General features: G+C 38.4%; 1 protein-coding gene and 1 pseudogene across 9 annotated transcripts in view; one reads left to right on the plus strand and one right to left on the minus strand.

The window, feature by feature from the left end:
• Window positions 1-19703, plus strand: part of ULK4 (unc-51 like kinase 4) — a 599599-nt gene that overhangs the window by 103210 nt on the left and 476686 nt on the right. For all 9 annotated transcript variants that reach the window (XM_064589489.1, XM_064589509.1, XM_064589506.1 and 6 more), the window contains one exon: window positions 17880-18041. In XM_064589489.1, the coding sequence (XP_064445559.1) occupies window positions 17880-18041 (162 nt within the window). The remainder of the gene's footprint in view (window positions 1-17879; window positions 18042-19703) is intronic.
• On the minus strand, window positions 8562-9599 carry LOC123863916 (glyceraldehyde-3-phosphate dehydrogenase-like; annotated as a pseudogene).

Here is a 19703-nt window from a genome sequence, read left to right on the forward strand (position 1 = left end):
TCTGGTTCCATACAAATTTTAGGATTATTTGTTCCATTTCTTTGAAAAAAGTGGATGGTATTTTGATGGGGATTGCATTGAATGTGTAGATTGCTCTAGGTAGCATTGACATCTTCACAATATTTGTTCTTCCAATCCATGAGCATGGAACATTTTTCCATTTCTTTGTGTCTTCCTCAATTTCTTTCATGAGTATTTTATAGTTTTCTGAGTACAGATCCTTTGCCTCTTTGGTTAGATTTATTCCTAGGTATCTTATGGTTTTGGGTGCAATTGTAAATGGGATCGACTCCTTAATTTCTCTTTCTTCTGTCTTGTTGTTGGTGTATAGGAATGCCACTGACTTCTGTGCATTGATTTTATATCCTGCCACTTGACTGAATTCCTGTATGAGTTCTAGCAGTTTTGGGGTGGAGTCTTTGGGGTTTTCCACATAAAGTATCATAGCATCTGCAGAGAGTGAGAGTTTGACGACTTCTTTGCCAATTTGGATGCCTTTGATTTCTTTTTGTTGTCTGATTGCTGTGGCTAGGACTTCTAATACTATGTTGAATAGCAGTGGTGATAGTGGACATCCCTGCCGCGTTCCTGACCTTAGGGGGAAAGCTCTCAGTTTTTCCCCATTGAGAATGATATTCGCTGTAGGTTTTTCATAGATGGCTTTTATGATATTGAGGTATGTACCCTCTATCCCTATACTCTGAAGAGTTTTGATCAAGAAAGGATGCTGTACTTTGTCAAAAGCTTTTTCTGCATCTATTGAGAGGATCATATGATTCTTGTTCTTTCTTTTGTTAATGTATTGTATCACATTGATTGATTTGCGGATGTTGAACCAACCTTGCAGCCCAGGGATAAATCCCACTTGGTCATGGTGAATAATCCTTTTAATGTACTATTGGATCCTATTGGCTAGTATTTTGGTGAGAATTTTTGCATCCATGTTCATTAGGGATAGTGGTCTGTAATTCTCCTTTTTGATGGGGTCTTTGTCTGGTTTTGGGATCAAGGTAATGCTGGCCTCATAAAATGAGTTTGGAAGTTTTCCTTCCGTTTCTATTTTTTGGAACAGTTTCAGAAGAATAGGTATTAATTCTTCTTGAAATGTTTGGTAGAATTCCCCTGGGAAGCCATCTGGCCCTGGGCTTTTGTTTTTTGGGAGATTTTTGATGACTGCTTCAATTTCCTTAGTGGTTATAGGTCTGTTCAGGATTTCTATTTCATCCTGGTTCAGTTTTGGTAGTTGATACATCTCTAGGAATGCATCCATCTCTTCCAGGTTATCTAATTTGCTGCCATAGAGTTGCTCATAATATGTTCTTATAATTGTTTGTATTTCTTTGGTGTTGGTTGTGATCTCTCCTCTTTCATTCATGATTTTGTTGATTTGGGTCATTTCTCTTTTTGATAAGTCTGGCCAGGGGTTTATCAATCTTGTTAATTCTTTCAAAGAACCAGCTCCTAGTTTCGTTGATCTGTTCTACTGTTCTTTTAGTTTCTATTTCATTGATTTTGCTCTGATCTTAATATTATTTCTCTTCTCCTGCTGGGTTTAGGCTTTATTTGCTGTTCTTTCTCCAGCTCCTTTAGGTGTAGGGTTAGGTTGTGTACTTGAGACCTTTCTTGTTTCTTGAGGAAGGCTTGTATTGCTATATACTTTCCTCTTAGGACTGCCTTTGCTGCATCCCAAAGATTTTGAACAGTTGTGTTTTCATTTTCATTGGTTTCCATGTATTTTTTTAATTCTTCTTTAATTTCCTGGTTGACCCATTCATTCTTCAGTAGGATGCTCTTTAGCCTCCATGTATTTGAGTTCTTTCTGACTTTCCTCTTGTGATTGAGTTCTAGTTTCAAAGCATTGTGGTCTGAAAATAGGCAGGGAATGATCCCAGTCTTTTGGTACCGGTTGAGACCTGATTTATGACCTAGGATGTGATCTATTCTGGAGAATGTTCCATGGGCACTAGAGAAGAATGTGTATTCCGTTGCTTTGGGGTGGAATGTTCTGAATATGTTGTGAAGTCCATTTGGTCCAATGTGTCATTTAAAGTCTTTATTTCCTTGTTGATCTTTTGCTTAGATGATCTGTCCATTACAGTGAGGGAGATGTTAAAGTCCCCCACTATTATTGTATTGTTGTTGATGTGTTTCTTTGCTTTTGTTATTAATTGCCTTATATAATTGGCTGCTCCCATGTTAGGGGCATAGATATTTACAATCGTTAGATCTTCTTGTTGGATAGATCCTTTAAGTATGATATAGTGTCCTTCCTCATCTCTTATTACAGTCTTTGGTTTAAAATCTAATTTGTCTGATATAAGGATTGCCACCCCAGCTTTCTTTTGGTGTCCATTAGCATGGTAAATGGTTTTCCACCCCCTCACTTTCAATCTGGGGGTGTCTTTGGTTCTAAAATGAGTCTCTTGCAGACAGCATATCGATGGGTCTTGTTTTTTAATCCAGTCTGTTAGCCTGTGTCTTTTGATTGGGGCATTTAGCCCATTTACATTCAGGGTAACTATTGAAAGATAGGAATTTAATGCCATAGTATTGCCTGTAAGGTGACTGTTACTGTATATTGTCTGTGTTCCTTTCTGGTCTATGTTACTTTTAGGCTCTCTCTTTGCTTAGAGGACCCCTTTCAAGATTTCCTGTAGGGCTGGTTTTGTGTTTGCAAATTCCTTTAGTTTTTGTTTGTCCTGGAAGCTTTTTATCTCTCCTTCAATTTTCAATGACAGCCTAGCTGGATAGAGTATTCTTGGCTGCATATTTTTCTCATTTAGTGCTCTGAATATATCCTGCCAGTCCTTTCTGGCCTGCCAGGTCTCTGTGGATAGGTCTGTTGCCAATCTAATGTTTCTACCCTTGTAGGTTACATCTCTCTTCTCCCGAGCTGCTTTCAGGATTTTCTCTTTGTCTCTGAGACTCTTAAGTTTTACTATTAGATGTCAGGGTGTTGAGCTATTTTTATTGATTTTGAGAGGGGTTCTCTGTGCCTCCTGGATGTTGATGGCTGTTTCCTTCCCCAAATTAGGGAAGTTTTCTGCTAGAATTTGCTCCATTATACCTTCTGCCCCTCTCTCTCTTTCTTCTTCTTCTGGGATCCCAATTATTCTAATGTTGTTTCATCTTTTGGTATCGCTTATCTCTCGAATTCTGCCCTTGTGATCCAGTAGTTGTTTATCTCTCTTTTTCTCAGCTTCTTTATTTTCCATCATTTGGTCTTCTGTAGCACTGATTCTCTCTTCTGCCTCATTTATCCTAGCAGTTAGTGCCCCCATATTTGATTGCACGTCATTAATAGCCTTTTTGATTTCTACTTGGTTGGATTTTAGCTCTTTTACTTCTCCAGAAAGGGTTTCTCTAATAACTTCCATATTTTTTTCAAGCCCAGCTAGTATCTTTAAAGTGATGATTCTGAACTCTAGATCTGACATCGTACTAATGTCCATATTGAGTAGGTCCCTGGCAGTCGGTACTACCTCTTGTTCTTTTTGTTGAGGTGATTTTTTCTGTCTTGTCATTTTGTGCAGAGGAGAATAGATTAATGAGAGAACAAAATGCTAGGAGAGTAACCACGTCCCCAGAAAATATACTCTAAACAAATCAGAAAAGACCTGAAGCAGTGGGATAAGAAAGGGAAAGAGAGAAAAAAGAAAAAGAAAAAAAAGAAAAAGATAAAGATAAAAACAAAAACAAACAAAACAAAACAACAACAACAACAAAAAAAAAACCAGAATGTGATCAAATATGATCTATACGGTATATAGATCAGTGCCACAGACTAGATTTGGGGTGTATTTTGGTCTTTTAGAAGAAAGTGCCTCCCAAAATTTTAAAGAAAGAAAAACTTATATATGTACAAAAATAAGGGTTGATATGATGAAGGGATGGAATATGACTGTAAAAATGGAAAGTATAAAAAATTTTATAAAAGGAATTGATAAGAAGTTGTTTGAAAAAAGAAAGAAGAAAAAGAAAAAAAAAAGGGAGAGAATGTGATCAGGCAGAGGAATAGAAAACAGCATATACTAGAGATTTAGGGTATATTTTAATCTGTTAGAAGAAACTATCTCAAAATTTTAAAGAGAGAACAACTTATATATATAAGCCAAAAGTATGGGTAACTACTCTATGAAGGGATAGAATATGACTCTAAAAATGAAAAACAAAAATGTTTTTTTTAAAAAAAGGGATTGATAAGATGTTGGTTGAAAAAGAGAAAAAGAAAAATTCAAAAAGAAATAAAAAGACAAAAAGACAGTTAAAAAAAAATTAACTTTGAAAGACTAAAGAATCATGGTAAAAAAGCCATGAATTCTATGTGCAGTAGTCCCCTAGCGCTGGAGTTCTGCCATTCTCATTGATCAGTAAACTTGGTCTTGGCTGGCTGTTCTCGCTGATCTTCTGGGGAGGGGCCTGTTGCCGTGGTTTCCAAATGTCTCTGCCGGAGGCGGAATTGCCCCGCCCTTGCCCCCTCCCGGCTAAGTAATCGGCTTGGCTTTGCTCTCCGGGGCTTTTGTTCCCTGCGAGCTTTCCGTACAGCTTTGGAGGCGGAGAGTGAAAATGGCGGCCTCCCAATCTCCGCCCCAGAGGAGCCCAGAACTCGGGGCCCCACTTCTCAGTGAGCCCCCAGAGAAAAGCTGTCAGTCACTCCCGTCTCCCCAGTCTCCGGCCGCATCCCGTGCTCGCCCGGCCTGTGACCGCGCGCCTCTATCTCTGGCACCCGACCCCGTGTGGAGTCTCCAAACCCAGCAGATCCCTGCGGTGCGCTCCCGCGCGGCTCCTCCCGGGGGAGGAAGGTGAGTCTCCCCGGATCTGCCGCTTGTTGGGTCCCTGCTGGAGGAGCAGGGGCCCGACTGTGCCGCGGATCACGGTTTAGGGCCACCCCGAGCTGAGAGCCCGCGCCTGGGCTCCGCCTCTGCAGCCGGCTTCCCTGCTCCGTTACCTGGGAGCTCTGCCGCCCTCAGGCACCCCCGGTCTTTCTGTGACCCCGAGGGTCCTGAGACCACACCCTCCCGGAGGGTCCCCCCCCCCCCCCCCCCCCCCCCCGCTTAGCCACCAGAGCGACGTCCCTTGGCGGAGCAGACTTTTAAAAGTTCCGATTTTGTGCTCCGTGGTTCTATCACTTGCCAGAAGCGGCCGAAGGAGGCCCCTCCCCCGTTGTCTATCCTCCCGAATATCGCCTCGGATTCACTTCTCTGCACGTCCTACCTTCCAGAAAGTGGTCGCTTTTCTGATGAGAGAGTTGTTGCTGTTCTTTTCTTCGATCTCCTGTTGAGTTTGTATGTGTTCAGAATGGTTTGATCCCTATCCAGCTGAATTCCTGAGAGGAGACGAAATCCAGGTCTCCTACTCCTCCGCCATCTTGCTCCGCCCCCTGCCCTAATGTAATCTTTTTCAAGAGTTTCTTAGCTATTTTTGTTCCTTTCACTTGTATATAGTTTTTACATTCACCTCTTCAGTTGCACCTGTTGGGATGTTAAGAATACATCTGTAAATAAATTTGAGGAGAGTTAGTGGATATTAGTAGAAAATGGAAGGCCTACTCAATGAGAAGACTAATAATAGAATGACACGTTTGATTAAGAAAAATGAATTACGGTAACTGAAGTTCCTTTGAATTCTTAATGACATTCAGCTAACATATTTAATTTATTGCTTATGTTAACTCTCTCAGATCTAGGTCTCATCTTTTACAGCTAACATTTATGAAACCCTTATTATGGCCTAGCTGGGTACAGGAAAGGTAAAGATGAATTAAGACACTGCCTTGCCTTCATTTTTTAGGAAAAAGAAATGTTTTTATCCTTAGTTCTGTGTGCCAGCCTTTTATTGTTGTTTTTGTAACTTCGTTTGCTTTGGTTCCTTTGTGTAGTCACTAAGACGTTTTAGGCTATTAATTGTTCTCTCATTCTAGTGTTAGCTGTATCTCACTAGTTTTGACATGTTAGCATTTCCAATGTTGCTATTTTATTGATAGTCCCTAGTTCTCGTTTTAAATTTGTCCTTGATCCAGGTTGTTAATGGATGATTAAAACTTTTTCAGGTGGGTGCGATTTTATTGCCTTTTTTTTTCTTTGTTAAAATAACGAAGTTGCATTACCTTATCGTCAAGAATGTGGTTTGTCCTATTTCTCTTCGGATGTAAAAAAAAAATTGTGGTAAAATACATGTAACATAAAACTTAACCACTTTAACCACTAAGTATATATAGTTCTGTGGTATTGAGTACATTTACATTGCTGTGCTATTTCTGTTGTTTTAAATGTAGTGAGATGTTCTTTTGCCTCACTTACTGAATTTTTTTCTGCATCAAGACTTCGTAATGTGTCTTGTTGAATATGGGCCATTGATTGCGGACCTGGTGAAAACCAGGTTTTACCCCTTTTCTTTCTTTCTCTAATTTCTGCTTTGGGAAGAAAGCAGTACAAAAATTTTACTTCATTTTAATTTGATATGTAGACTTCTTAGAAGCCAAATTTAGTTTTAAAATACATATTTTGGGGCACCTGGGTGGCTCAGCTGTTAAGCGTCTGCCTTCGGCTCAGGTCATGATCCCGGGGTTCTGGGATCGAGCCCCACATTGGGCTCCCTGCTCAGCAGGAAGCCTGCTTCTCCCTCTCCCACTCCCCCTGCTTGTGTTCTCTCTCTCTCTGTGTCTCTCTCTGTCAAATAAATAAATAATATATATATATTTTTTGTTAATTATGCATAGAAGTTGGCTTTGCCATGAGATATTTATAAGTGTTATAAGAATAAAGCATTTTCTAGTCAAATACATTGAGACACTGGATTAAACAAGATTGAACAGTTTTGTGTGTGTGTGTGTGTGTGTGTGTGTTTAGGACTTTTCAGAACTTGTAATTTGGCTCTACTTGGGGGGATAGTGTGCAACATTTTCAAAGTAATTTGCCCACAGACCCACCTTACCCTATGCCATGTTGTGGGATGCACTTTGGGAGAGGAAGCTATGGACTGACACTGAGACTGTCAGGAGTTTGTTAAGATAGTTTTCAGTAGGTTTTCTCTTTTTTAAAGTTACCTAAGATATTATGACCATGTTTTCTAAACAATCAACCTACTTTCTGAACATGCTTTCTGTAACTTTAACACTGGTGATAGAGATGTGAATTAGATGTGTTTGTCCTTGTTACAGATGGCAGTGCTTAGGTGGAGAGAGGGGAAGTATTTAGAGTAAGAGACATAGGGTGGACCACAAAAACAACAGGAAGATCTGGTGTGACTCTTGAAAAAGGAGTATGGCAGTATGGAAGGAAAGGTATTCATGATACTGACTGACTTTCAGAATTGGGGCTGGCATTTCAGAGACCTTGAACTGGGAGCTGGAAGATGTGGATTTCAATCTCACATGTGCTACTCTTTAGTGGCTTGGTGTTGGTCAAGGTCTGGGCACCCCACCTGGTGGTATTTCTTATATAGGAGGGTACTTGTTCTTGATGATCTTCCATGAGCTTCTGACTTGGGCCCCCTCTGAGTCTGACAAATTTCCCTTCCATTGCTTTGATCTTCATATTTGCATACAGTAGCAAGGAGTAGTTCCCTCCTTGGGATCATTGCTGTACTGATCTCAGGAATATTTGGCAATGAATTTACATGATGTATGTTTTATATGTGCATGGAATAAAGGAGGGTGAGAAAGGTGACCTTTCTCTGAGGTGTTTATTTTTATCTGGGTAGGTAGCAGCCTATTCTACAACACAAAAAGAAGCTGGAAATAGCTCCTAGACAATTTCCACATATTTGGAGGAAAAGAGTAATTTGTATATTTCTATCTGATCAACCACATGTTTTTTGATAGCCTGTGTAATAGTCTGCATATAATTATAGGTGCTGAACTGACATGGCAGAGGTTGTAGTTAAAAATATGAGGTTCAAAAAAAAATAAACTGTTGGCTTTATTATTTTATTTCTGAATAATAGCTCATTCAATAATTTTGAAGTAACAAAATTATTTTAAGAGTTAATTTCATTTTTTAATTAGAGCTCTTTCTCTTTTTTTAAAGAAAGCTAGTGGTAAAATTGCTTATGTGTTTAATTAGAAAAGACTGGGCTTGACTTAGAATGAAGTGCCAGAGGTGTTAGCCATTATATGTATTATCTTTGAAATGTTTTAGACAACCAGGGTTCCTAAAACAAGGAGAGAAATGAGTTGAAATTCTTGGTTTTTGATAAAAGTTAAAATGTACAGTTATATTTTCTGATTTGTTATTGTAACAGTTTAAGTTTCATCTTCTAATAAAGACATATGTGTGCCTCAACATCAGTTCTTTTTCTGTACTCACTGCTCTGTTGGCGTTTCTGCAGTGAGACTGGGCAACATCTATGTGGAATAGAAATGATCCAGTGTTTTCTTTATTACTATCCATGATTTTTTTTATTACTTTATTGATGGTATATGACAAGGTTAGTGCTCCCCAAGCCCCTCCCTTTCTTTAGGGGTTCTGGGATGGAAACTTTGTAGAGGTCAGGAGATTCTAGTGTGTTGGGGGATGAGTTGGGGCAAGGACTCCCCAGCAGCTGGGGGCCTCTCTTTCCTCTTGCTCTCACTGGGGCTGGTGGTCCAGGGGGCTCTTACTCCTTGGAGGCCATGTGGACCATAAAGTCTATCACCTGGTTGCTGTAGCCAAATTCATTGTCATACCAGGAAATGAGCTTGACGAAGTGGTCATTGAGTGCAATGTCAGCCCCAGCATTGAAGGTTGAAGAGTGGGTGTCCCTGTTAAAGTTGCAGGAGACAACCTGGTCCTCAGTTAGCCCAGGATACCTTTGAGGGGTCCCTCCCGTGCCTGCTTTACCACCTTCTTGTTATCATTGTATTTGGCATCTTTCTCCAGGTGGCAGGTCACATCCACGAATGATATGTTGGAGGTGGGGACATGGAAGGTCATGTTAGTGAGCTTCTTATTCAGCCCAGAGATGATCTTGCCTATGGTTCCGGCAGTGCCAATAGAAGCAGGGATGATATCCTGGGCAGCCCCTTGGCCATCGCACCAGAGCTTCCCAAAGGGGCTGTCCAAGGTCTTCTGGGTGGTGGTGATGGCATGGAGTCATGAGTCTCTCCATGATGCCAAAGTTGTGATGGATGATCTTGGCTAGGGGGGCAAAGGAGTTGGTGGTGCAGGAAGCATTGCTGGCAATCTTTAGGGAGTTGTCATATTTCTCCTGGTTCATGCCCATCGCAAATACGGGGGCATCAGCAGAAGGGGGAGAGATGATGACCTTCTTGGCCCCACCTTTCAAGTGAGCCGAGGTGGTGCCTTATCCTTATCCATGGTGGTGAAGATCCCTTTGGACTCCACAACATACGCAGCACCAGCATCACCCCATTTGATATTGGCAGGATCTCGCTCCTGGAAGATGGAGATGGGCTTTCCATTGACAAGTTTCCTGTTCTCAGCCTTGACTGTGCTATTGAATTTGCCATGGGTGGAATCATACTGGAACATGTAGACCATGTAGTTGAGGTCAATGAAAGGGTCATTGATGACGACAGTATGTATTTTGCCAGAGTTAATAGCAGCCCTGGTGACCAGGGACCCAATACGGCCAAATCACTTCATTCTCACCATCACCATTGTGTTTCAGGGGTGTGGCTGGCACTGCATCGGAAAATGCAGCCATCTGTCAAACGGGGAGGAGTAGAGAGCCACTATCCACAATGTTTTGAATGCTATTCAGTAAGATGAAGTAAGGATGGAGTTACCTAATGTGTTTTGAAGTGAACCTTTGAGAATGGCATGAGGAAGTGATCCTAAGTTAGTACAAAGTGAGATTGACCAGCTTCCAGAGAGTTGGTGTAGGGTAAGAAGCACAAAGCATGGCATTTTCCATGCAAGGTTGAGGTTGCATCTCCTCTCCTCCTGTGGCAGGTAACTTCACAATGGAGGCTTCAGAGTTTGGCTTTGCTGAGTTCAGTATGTGAGAACTGGTGAAATATCAATTGTAATACCTTTCAAGGATTTACATTGGTTGGGTGTAAATTTTCATTTTCATTTGACTTATTTTTATACCACTACATGCTTTGCACTGTTAACAAATCCTGTAGCTCTTCTGTTTCTTACTCATTTAATACCTGTCCTTATAGTTTTTCTGTTTATCTTTTTATTATTTTTAGCGTATGGTATTATGGTTAGAGGAAAGGGTGTTTGTATGATTTCAGTCCTTTAGAATTTGTTGGGACTTCTTTCATGACTCAGTATGTGTATACTCAGGGGAAAAAAAGTGAATTCTGCCATTGTTGGATAATATGTTTTTTTCCTGTCCATGGGTCAAGCTTGTTAATCTGATAGATAGTGATATAAATCTTCTGTATCTGTGCTGATTGCTTCTTTTCTCTTTATTTTATCAGCTACTGAGATAGGTTTGAAATGCTTTCTTTGGTATAATTGCAATTTTGTTGTATTTTGCCTTTATGTATTTTGAATATTAGTTATTAAATATATAAAAAATTTAGATTATATTTCCCTTGGCTTATTGAAATTTTTATCATTATTTTGTTACTTAAAAATTCACCAGTATGGGGTGCCTGACTGGCTCAGTTGGCAGAGCATGTGACTCTTGATCTTGGGGTCATGAGTTTGAGTCCCATGTGGGGTGTAGAGATTACTTATTAATAAATAAAACTTAAAAAAATAACCAGTAATGGTTTTTGTCCAAAGCCTATTCTGTCTTATACTAATTTAGTTATACCATCATTTGCTGAGTTAGATATGACTGGTATATCTTTTACCATTCTCTTGTTTTTAGCCTTTCTGGTTGAATAACTTTATTTTTTTTTGATGTATCTCTTCATACTGTATTAAAAAAAATTTCTGCTTTATAGTGTTTCTTGAGTATTTAGTCCATTTACATTTATCGTAGTTGTTGGTGTAGTTGTATTTATAGCTGCTATCTTATTTTGTGCTTTTGTTTATTCTGTTTTGTGTTTCTTTTTTTCTTCATGTTTTTTTGGTTTGTTTCTTTTAAATAATTCCTTTTATTCTTTCAGTAGTTATTCTCCTGCTCTTGTTTTTGAAATCTATTATTTCTGTGAACACAATTGTAGGTTGACAGTATTTTTAACAATTAAAGATATTGTTTTAGTGTCTTTTGATTGAACTTGTTGCTGTTAAGAAATTAGCTGTTAGAACAACTGTGGCTCTTTTGAAAGAGATACTGTAAATCAAGTGAGGACCTACTTATGCTTTTAGCTTTTGGACTTCCCCTCCTGCAGTATCCTTTCCCTAACACACACCTTCAGCCCCCAGCTCAGATCAGTGAGGGGTCAGGGAGATGGGAGAGTTACTTTTTGATCATCTCTATTATACTTGATTGTAGTCACAGGAAGCTCTAGCTTTAACTGGGGCTGGGTCTTCATCTAACTTCCGATTTGTGTGGGCCATCACCTTGCCTCTCATTCCTCTTGTTCATCTTGTCAGACAAATGCTCTCAGTGTAAACATCCCAGTTTGAGAGCTCTGGGTAGCTCTCAGAGTTCTTGCCTATACAGTCACTGGCCTAAGCATTTGGTACTAGTTCATTGATGCTTTTAAGAAGGTTTATTTTCTTATTTTTTATCGAGCATTTTTAGTTGCTTTTAGAGGGAGAGAGTTGTCCAGGTATCTATTGTAAGAAATAGAAATCCTATTCTCTTGATTGAATGAGTTAATGAAACAGTAAACCAAACAAAATAAACTCCAGGTACCTTGAAGTCTTTAGAAGAAAGATCATGGTTTTACTAAATCAACAAATGTGAAAATAATTAATGTCAGTATTTTAGGTGTTAATTTTGGTACTCTTTTTTGGAAAAGTCGGCACGCAGACTAACATTGGCAGCAAAACTTTTTTGTTAAGACTACCCACAATACATTAAAATTGTTTAACATTATTAAAAAATAGTACAGCTCTTCATTAATAAGCTTAGTCATCATAGGCTTATTTTCATAGGATAATTTCTAATCATCATAGCTTTTATTCTCATAATATGATGAAATAGGTCTTTGATTTGAATGACAGATATTAGTTCAGTCCAGTTATCCCTTCCAAAGAGTTAATTAAGCAGAAAATAGCACCAATCTTATTGCTTGTATCGTGTCCCACAGGGGATTTCAGAGGGACTAGGATAGCTCATTTCGGGTAGTAGCAAGTTGAATTGGCCTGACAGCCTCACTGAGTTCATAGAGAACTGGGACGACACATGGCTCCTTTCCAACCTAAGTGCTAAAATGGTGGTTTTCCAGTACTGGGAATGAGTCCTCTAGGAACTGACTGACAGTTGTGATGTAAAGCACATGTTAAGGTATTTGAGAAAGTCCTTCCCCCTCTCAAATTGCATTTTCCCCCTATATGCAGAGCAAAGGTTCAGAACCTAATGAGAAGACACAGAACAAGGCATATGGGATACAAATATCATATGTGTATGTACTGAGAGCTAGGGAGGATGGAGGATATAGCTTAATATCTTTGGGCGAGTAGGCACCCTTATATTGCACTCCTTTGTAGGGAATTTTTGCACCATCAAGGTACAGCTGCACTCTCCATGTGGAGTACCCATTTAGGTAAGACTTAAGATGGGGAATATGAGAAGACAGCTCTAGGTGGTTGGGCCTGGGCTCAAGGAAAAAGGGGCAGGAGTTGAGCTGAGCAGTTAGGCATGCTCAGTTTATTCTTCCAAATTTGCCAACTAGGTGAAGCATTTTTTTTTTAAATTTTATTTATTTATTTGAGAGAGAGAGACACAGCGAGAGAGGGAACACAAGCAGGGAGAGTGGGGGAGGGAGAAGCAGGTTCCCCACTGAGCAGGGAGCCCGATGTGGGGCTCTATCCCAGGACCCTGGGATCATGACCTGAGCCGAAGGCAGACGCTTAATGACTGAGCCACCCAGGCGCCCCTAGGTGAAACATTTTCTCTTGGGTAGAATGAATAAAGGGACAGAGAGAAGATGAAAGGGTTGCATTAATTTATTCTTGCCACACAGAAGGAAACATCAGGATTGGGGAGGAAACAATGAAGTTCAGGTATCTTTAAAACTTTTTTTCTAGCAGCCTTAGAATTCATACTTTATGATATTAATAATAGGAAGAAAAAGTAACATTAAAATATTCTACTTAAAAAATATTACTTTTTATGACCTAGGTTAGGTGTCCATGTATGTTGTTTAATTTCCAAACTGCCTTGTGTTTTATTATTTTTATACATGATGAAGCTGAAGCACAGAGGTAAAAATGCCCAAGGATATATAGCTAGTAGAATGTAAAATAATGGTGTGAACCTAGATCTAACTCCGTATCTTCTATTTTTTTTTTTACATTTTCATGAAAGATACATAATTTTTTGGTTGAAAAAGTAATACATGTGTACTGTAACAATTCAAATAATGTAAAAATGTCCAAAGTAGAATTAGTGGACCCCACTTCCCACAACTCACACATACTATACTCACCATTAACAGGTGTTGTATCTCTTTCCTTTACTTATGTATTTACATATGTATATTTTCTTGTTAAACATGGGATTACATTCTGCATACAATTTTTAATGTAGTTTTCAATATTTCTTTTGACCTATAACTTAAATAAACTCAGATATTTAATGTGTATGTTTTGCAAATATTTTCTCCCATTGTAAAACACTATGAGGCATAATGGTGTCATTAAGGGTAGAAATTTACAATTTTTATGGGGGTTACTTTACCAATGTTTTCTTTTATGCTTAGTGCCCTTTTTTCCTAAGAAAGCTTTGTCTACCTCAAAATGGCCAACATATTTTTTATGATCTCTTCTAGAAGCTTTTTTGTTTTAGCTTTTGCATTTAAATCTGTGACTCATCTCAAATTAATTTGTGAGTATAGAGTTTCCTGGGGTGTTTTATAGTTCAGAGCATAGTTTAACATGGTAATGTTTTGTGTGATCTTGAAAAGGACATTGTGTTTTACTTCTGTTGAGTAGAGTGTTCTATCCGTGTCAAAGTTGGTTGATAGTGCTATCTTTCTATATCCTTACTGACTTTCTGGCTATTTGTTCTGTCAGTTATTGAGACAGGGTATTGAATTTCCCAGCTAAAATTGTGGATTTGTCTGTTTACTCTCTCAATTTTGTCAAGTTTTGCCTCAGGTATTTTGAAGTTCTGTTGTTAAGAGGCATACAGATAGGATTGTTATATTCTGTTGTTGAATGACTCTTTGTGAAATGACCTTTATCTCTGGAGGTACTTTTTGCTCTGGAATCTACTTTCCTGAAGTAGTATAGCCACTCTGGCTTTCTTTTGATTCACATTAGCATGATGTATAGTTTCCATTCTTTTACTTTTAACCTGTGAATTTATTTATAAGGGGGTTTCTTGCAGGTAACCTATATGTGAGTCTTGTTTTAAAAAAATCTAATTTGAGAATCTCTACTTTTTGATTAGTATGTTTAGACTGTTATATTTAGTGTGATTGTTGAAATAGGTTTAAATCAGCCATTTGTGTTCAATTTGTCCACCGTTTTGTTTTCTTTTCCTACCTTCTTTTGAAATTAATAGACTTTTAAATGATTACGTTTTATCTCCTTTATTGGCTTATTATTCATTTTTTTTACAGTGTACCTCTCTAACTTATCACAGTTGACCTTCAAGTAATGATATATAGATTGATATATATATATATATAAGAACTTTGTATAAGAAGCTTACACCAGAGCTTACTGTATATAACGATATACAAATTTATATATCCTATATAAGAACCCTATATAAGACCATTACACCAGAATACATCTAGTACTCCCTTTCTAGCCTATTATTGTACATTTTACTTCTACATTTTATTTTATATTTTTAAAAGATTTTATTTATTAGAGCGCTTGCATGACCAGGGGAGGTGGAGGGGAGGGGCAGAGGGAGAGGGAGAAGCAGCAGGGAGTCTGAGGCAGGGCTTGATCCCAGGACCCTGGATCATGACCTTAGCTGAAGGCAGATGCTTAACTGACTGAGCCACCCAGGCGCCCCTGTTCTGTTTTGTTTTTCAGTTTCATTGAGGTATGATTGACAAAATTCCAAGATACTTAAAGTATACATAGTGATAATTTGATATGTGTATATATATGTGTATATGTATACATACACATATACATACACTGATACATTTGATATGTACATTTGATATGTATATATATGTATATATGTATATACATATATGTATATGTATACATACACATACATACACTGTGAAAGGATTCCCCTGTTGAGGTCATTAAAACATCAATCACCTCACATATTTACCTCTCTCTTCTTTTTTGGATGAGAACATTCGTATTCTACTCTTTAAGTAAATTTCAATTGTACAATACGGGGTTATCAACTACAGTCACAGTGTTTTACATTAGATCCTCAGACCTTATTTATTTTATAGCTGAAAGTTTGTATCCATCACAAACCTTTCCCTATTCCCCCCCTTTATCTTTGTTTTTGAAAGGTGTTATTGTTGGATCTACATTTGTAGAATGACAGTTACCTGTCTTTTTTTTTTTTTTTTCCCCCTTTTGGTACTTTAAAGATATTGCTCCACCATCTTCTGGCTTGCATTGTTTCTGATGAGAAAAGTTTCCTGCCACCCTTATTTTTGTTCCCCTCTACAAAATGTGTCTTTTTACTGTAGCTGCTTTTAAGTCTTTATCTTTAGTACTGGTTTTTAGCAGTTTGATTATGATGTGCCTTGGTGTGATTATTTTTGCTTGGTTCCTTCCCACTTGAGGTTCATTGAATTTCTTAAATTGAGAATTACTAGTTTTTATGAATTTAAAAATTTTCACCCAATATTTCAACTTTCCACCCCCCTCTTGCCATCTTTGGGATTTCATTGTGCATACATTAGGTTGTTTAAAGTTGCCCTATAGTTCACTGATGCTTTGATGCTCTGTTCCATTCTCCCCCGCCAACCTTCTTTCTGTGTTTATTTTGGATAGTTTTTATTGCTAATTGCTGTGTTTTAAAATTCAGTAATCATTAAGTCTCCAGAATCTAATCTGTTAATCCAACTCAGTGTATTTTTCATGTAAGACTCTATAGTGTCTGGCCTTTTGATTTGGGCCATTTTTATATCTTCTATTTCACTTTTTATCATGCTTATGCTTTCTTCTTCCTTATTAGTGTATAGACAATATTTATAATAGTCATTTTAATATATTTTTTTCCAAATCCATCATACTTGTCATTTCTAACTGACTGAATTTTCTTCTTAGGAGTCATTTTTTTCTGCTTCTTTGCATGTGTGGCAATATTAAATGGATACCAGACATTGTGCTTTTATATTGTTTGGTGCTGGAGTTTTTGTATTCTTATTTTGAAAATTTTTTTATTTTGCGGGTGCCTGGCTGGCTCAGTTGGAGGAACATGCGACTACTCTTGATCTCAGGGTTGTGAGTTCAAGCCCACGTGGGGTGTGGAGCCTACTTAAAAAAAATTTTTTTTTAAAGATTTTATTTATTTATTTACTAGAGAGCGAGCAAGAGAGAAACAGCGTGAGAGAGGAGAGGGTCAGAGGGAGAAGCAGGCTCCCCGCTGAGCCGGGAGCCCGATGTGGGACTCGATCCCAGGACACTGGGATCATGACCTGAGCCGAAGGCAGTCGCTCAACCAACTGAGCCACCCAGGCACCCCCCAAATTTTTTTTTTAATTTGTAATTTTTTTTTCATATTCCTTTAAGTACTTTTGTGCTTTTTCTTGGATCATTTAAGTTACGTGGAAATAGTTTGATCCTTTTTTGAGGCTAGCTTTTAAGCGTTGTTAGGACAATCCAGAACAGCCTTTAGTCTAGTGTTAATTTGGTCACACTGCTGAGGCAATAGCTTTCTTGGGACATTGCCTTGTATTTTAGGTGGTGTTTGGCTGATTGGTATGCTAATTATTCCCAGCCCTGAGTGATTCATGAGGATTGTTCCGATTGGTGCTTTTGATTTTTAAAAGTATCTTCCATTTTTATGTTATACTCATATTACATGTTTTTCAGATTATTTTAGCATTTTAATTTTTTAAATTTATTTTTTTTCTTTTTCAAGTTTTTATATAAATTCCAGGTAGCTAACATATAGTGTAATAATAGTTTCAGGTATAGAATTTAGTGATTCATCACTTACATACAACACCTAGTACTCACCACAAGTACCCATTGCCCATGTAACCCATCCCTCCCGTCTCCCTTCCAGTAGCCCTCAGTTTGTTCTCTATAGTTAAGAGGTCTGTTTTATGGTTTGCCTCTCTTTTTTTCCCCCATGTTCTTCTGTTTTGTTTCTTAAATTTCACATATGAGTGAAATCCTTGAGTATTTGTCTTTCTCTGACTGACTTATTTTGCTTAGCATAATACACGTCATTGCAAATGGCAAGATTTCATTCTTTTTGATGGCTAAGCAATATTCCTGTGTGTGTGTGTGTATGTACCACATCTTCTTTATGCATTCATCAGTTGATAAACATTTGGGCTCTTTCCATAATTCAACTATTATAGGTAATGCTGCTATAAACATATAGGGTGCATGTGTCTCTTCAAATCAGTATTTGGGTAAATACCTAGCAGTGCAATTGTTGGATTGTAGAGTAGTTCTATTTTTTAACTTTTTGAGGAACCTCCATACTGTTTTCCAGAGTCTGTCTTATTTTTATTAAAATATATTAAAATTATGTTATGCTAAGTTTTAGTGATTGAAAGATTAAATTTAGTGATTAAATTGTCATAATTTCATAATACCCTGAAAGAATGATCACACCTCCTAATTAACCTAATGCATGTGGGGGCAGATGATACACTCTTAGTATCAGGCCTTTATTTGCACTGGTTATGAATAAATTGCACGTATGTATTTCTCTTACTAAATAACTCTCACTCTTCTCTCCTTCTCTAGGAAGAACGTGTTGTGAATCACATGGCAGCAAAGATTATTGAAAATGTCTGCACTACCTTTTCTGCTCAGGCCCAGGGCTTTATTACAGGGGAAATTGGACCCATTTTATGGTACCTATTCAAACATTCCACTGTTGATTCTCTCAGGATCACAGCAATATCGGTAAGATGGAGCATCTCTGGGGGATATATCTGGGTATATTTAAACACCAAGTTTGAAGAACTGTGCCAGAAATAGGGTAAATTTCATTGGATAAGTAGGACACAGAAATCTCAGACTAATATAGTTGGTGAGAACAATAATTTTCTTTTAAAACAAAATTTTCGGGTGCCTGGGTGGCTCAGTTGGTTAAGCGCCTAAGCCTTCGGCTCAGGTCATGATCCTGGAGTCCTGGGATCGAGTCCCGCATCAGGCTCCCTGCTCAGCAGGGAGTCTGCTTCTCCTCTGACCCTCCTCCCTCTCATGCTCTCTGTCTCTCATTCTCTCTCTCGCAAATAAATAAAAAAAAAAATTAAAAAAAAATATTAAAACAAAATTTTCAAAACTGGGGTTGGAAAACCTTGGGACTGTGGGGAAATTGCAGGAGGACCTTGTGGGACCATAACATATGGTTTCAGAAATGACTGGGAAGTGACAGTGGGATGCTGTGCTCATAGGTGGGGTACAGCATTTGGTTTGGTTTATGTTTAGTGTTCCCTGACTTTTCCTGTTAGTTCCCTCTTTCAGGTTTTATGCTAAATACATTTATCATGAATTAATTATAAAGTGAATTCATGTTAGTATTCAGGCATCTGTGGTTTTGCAGCTTTTGTATTTTGATTGGCTGTCTCCTACTTTGCTGACTTAGTGTAAAAGATAATTATGTATGAAGAGGTGTTAACATGGTTGTATCAATTTAATAGTCTGTTGAACAAATACAACCCTTGCTCATATGATTTATTAAAATACTCTTTTTGATCACCGGTCTCATTTGGACTCTCAACATTATATGGCAGCCTTGCTGTCTCTCTCTCCTCTGCTCATTCTTGCACTTCTTTTGTCCCTTATTCTCTTTCCTTAGACCTCCAACCCACATTTTCCTCCTCTGTGCTCAGTAAGTGACTTTCCTCTGTACTTCCCAGAGAAAAATGGAGACCTCCAATGGTAATTATCCCATTGTACAACTGCCATGTCTGCAGACCTGTTTACATCCCCCCCCCCCCTCGCCCTCATCTTTCCCTCCTGTTAGAGTTGATGAACTATCCCTTCTCCTGGTAGAGAGAAACCTCTCCATGTTTCTTCCCATCTTCTTCCTGTTCCCTTTTTGGGAATCTCACTCAAATGGTTATTTTTGCTCTTTCCTGAATCTTTAACCCTCCTTCTCTACTAGATCATTCTAATCAGCATTGAGGTATTCTTTACCCCATTAAAAAAAGAGAAAAGCACACATGCAAACATATTAAAGAGTCTCTGGGCTGCACATCCCCCTCACAGCCATACTTCTTTAAAGAGTTATTGCCACAAACTATTACTCCTTTTTGGCTGTTTCCTCTTTAACCCAGTGCAGTATCTGTCCCAAGATGAAGCTGATCTTGCTACGATCCCCACTGACTTTTGTGTTGCTAAATCCTGGGAATATTTAGGGGTATTTTCCAGTTCTTACCTTAAATTTACCTATGTAACAAGCACTAAGCATTCTGTTCGTTGAATATTATTAAGCAAAGGATATGTAGCCTCTGCCTCTGTTTCTGTCTCTCTCTTACACACACACACACACACACACACACACATGCATGCATGCACACTTCTGGAGTCACATGATTTCAAAATGACAGAAAAAAACCC

Source organism: Mirounga angustirostris, unplaced genomic scaffold (genome assembly GCF_029215605.1).
Source record: "Mirounga angustirostris isolate CCGP_5_RB_7025 unplaced genomic scaffold, mMirAng1.0.hap1 SCAF_1, whole genome shotgun sequence".
NCBI classification, from domain to species: domain Eukaryota; kingdom Metazoa; phylum Chordata; class Mammalia; order Carnivora; family Phocidae; genus Mirounga; species Mirounga angustirostris.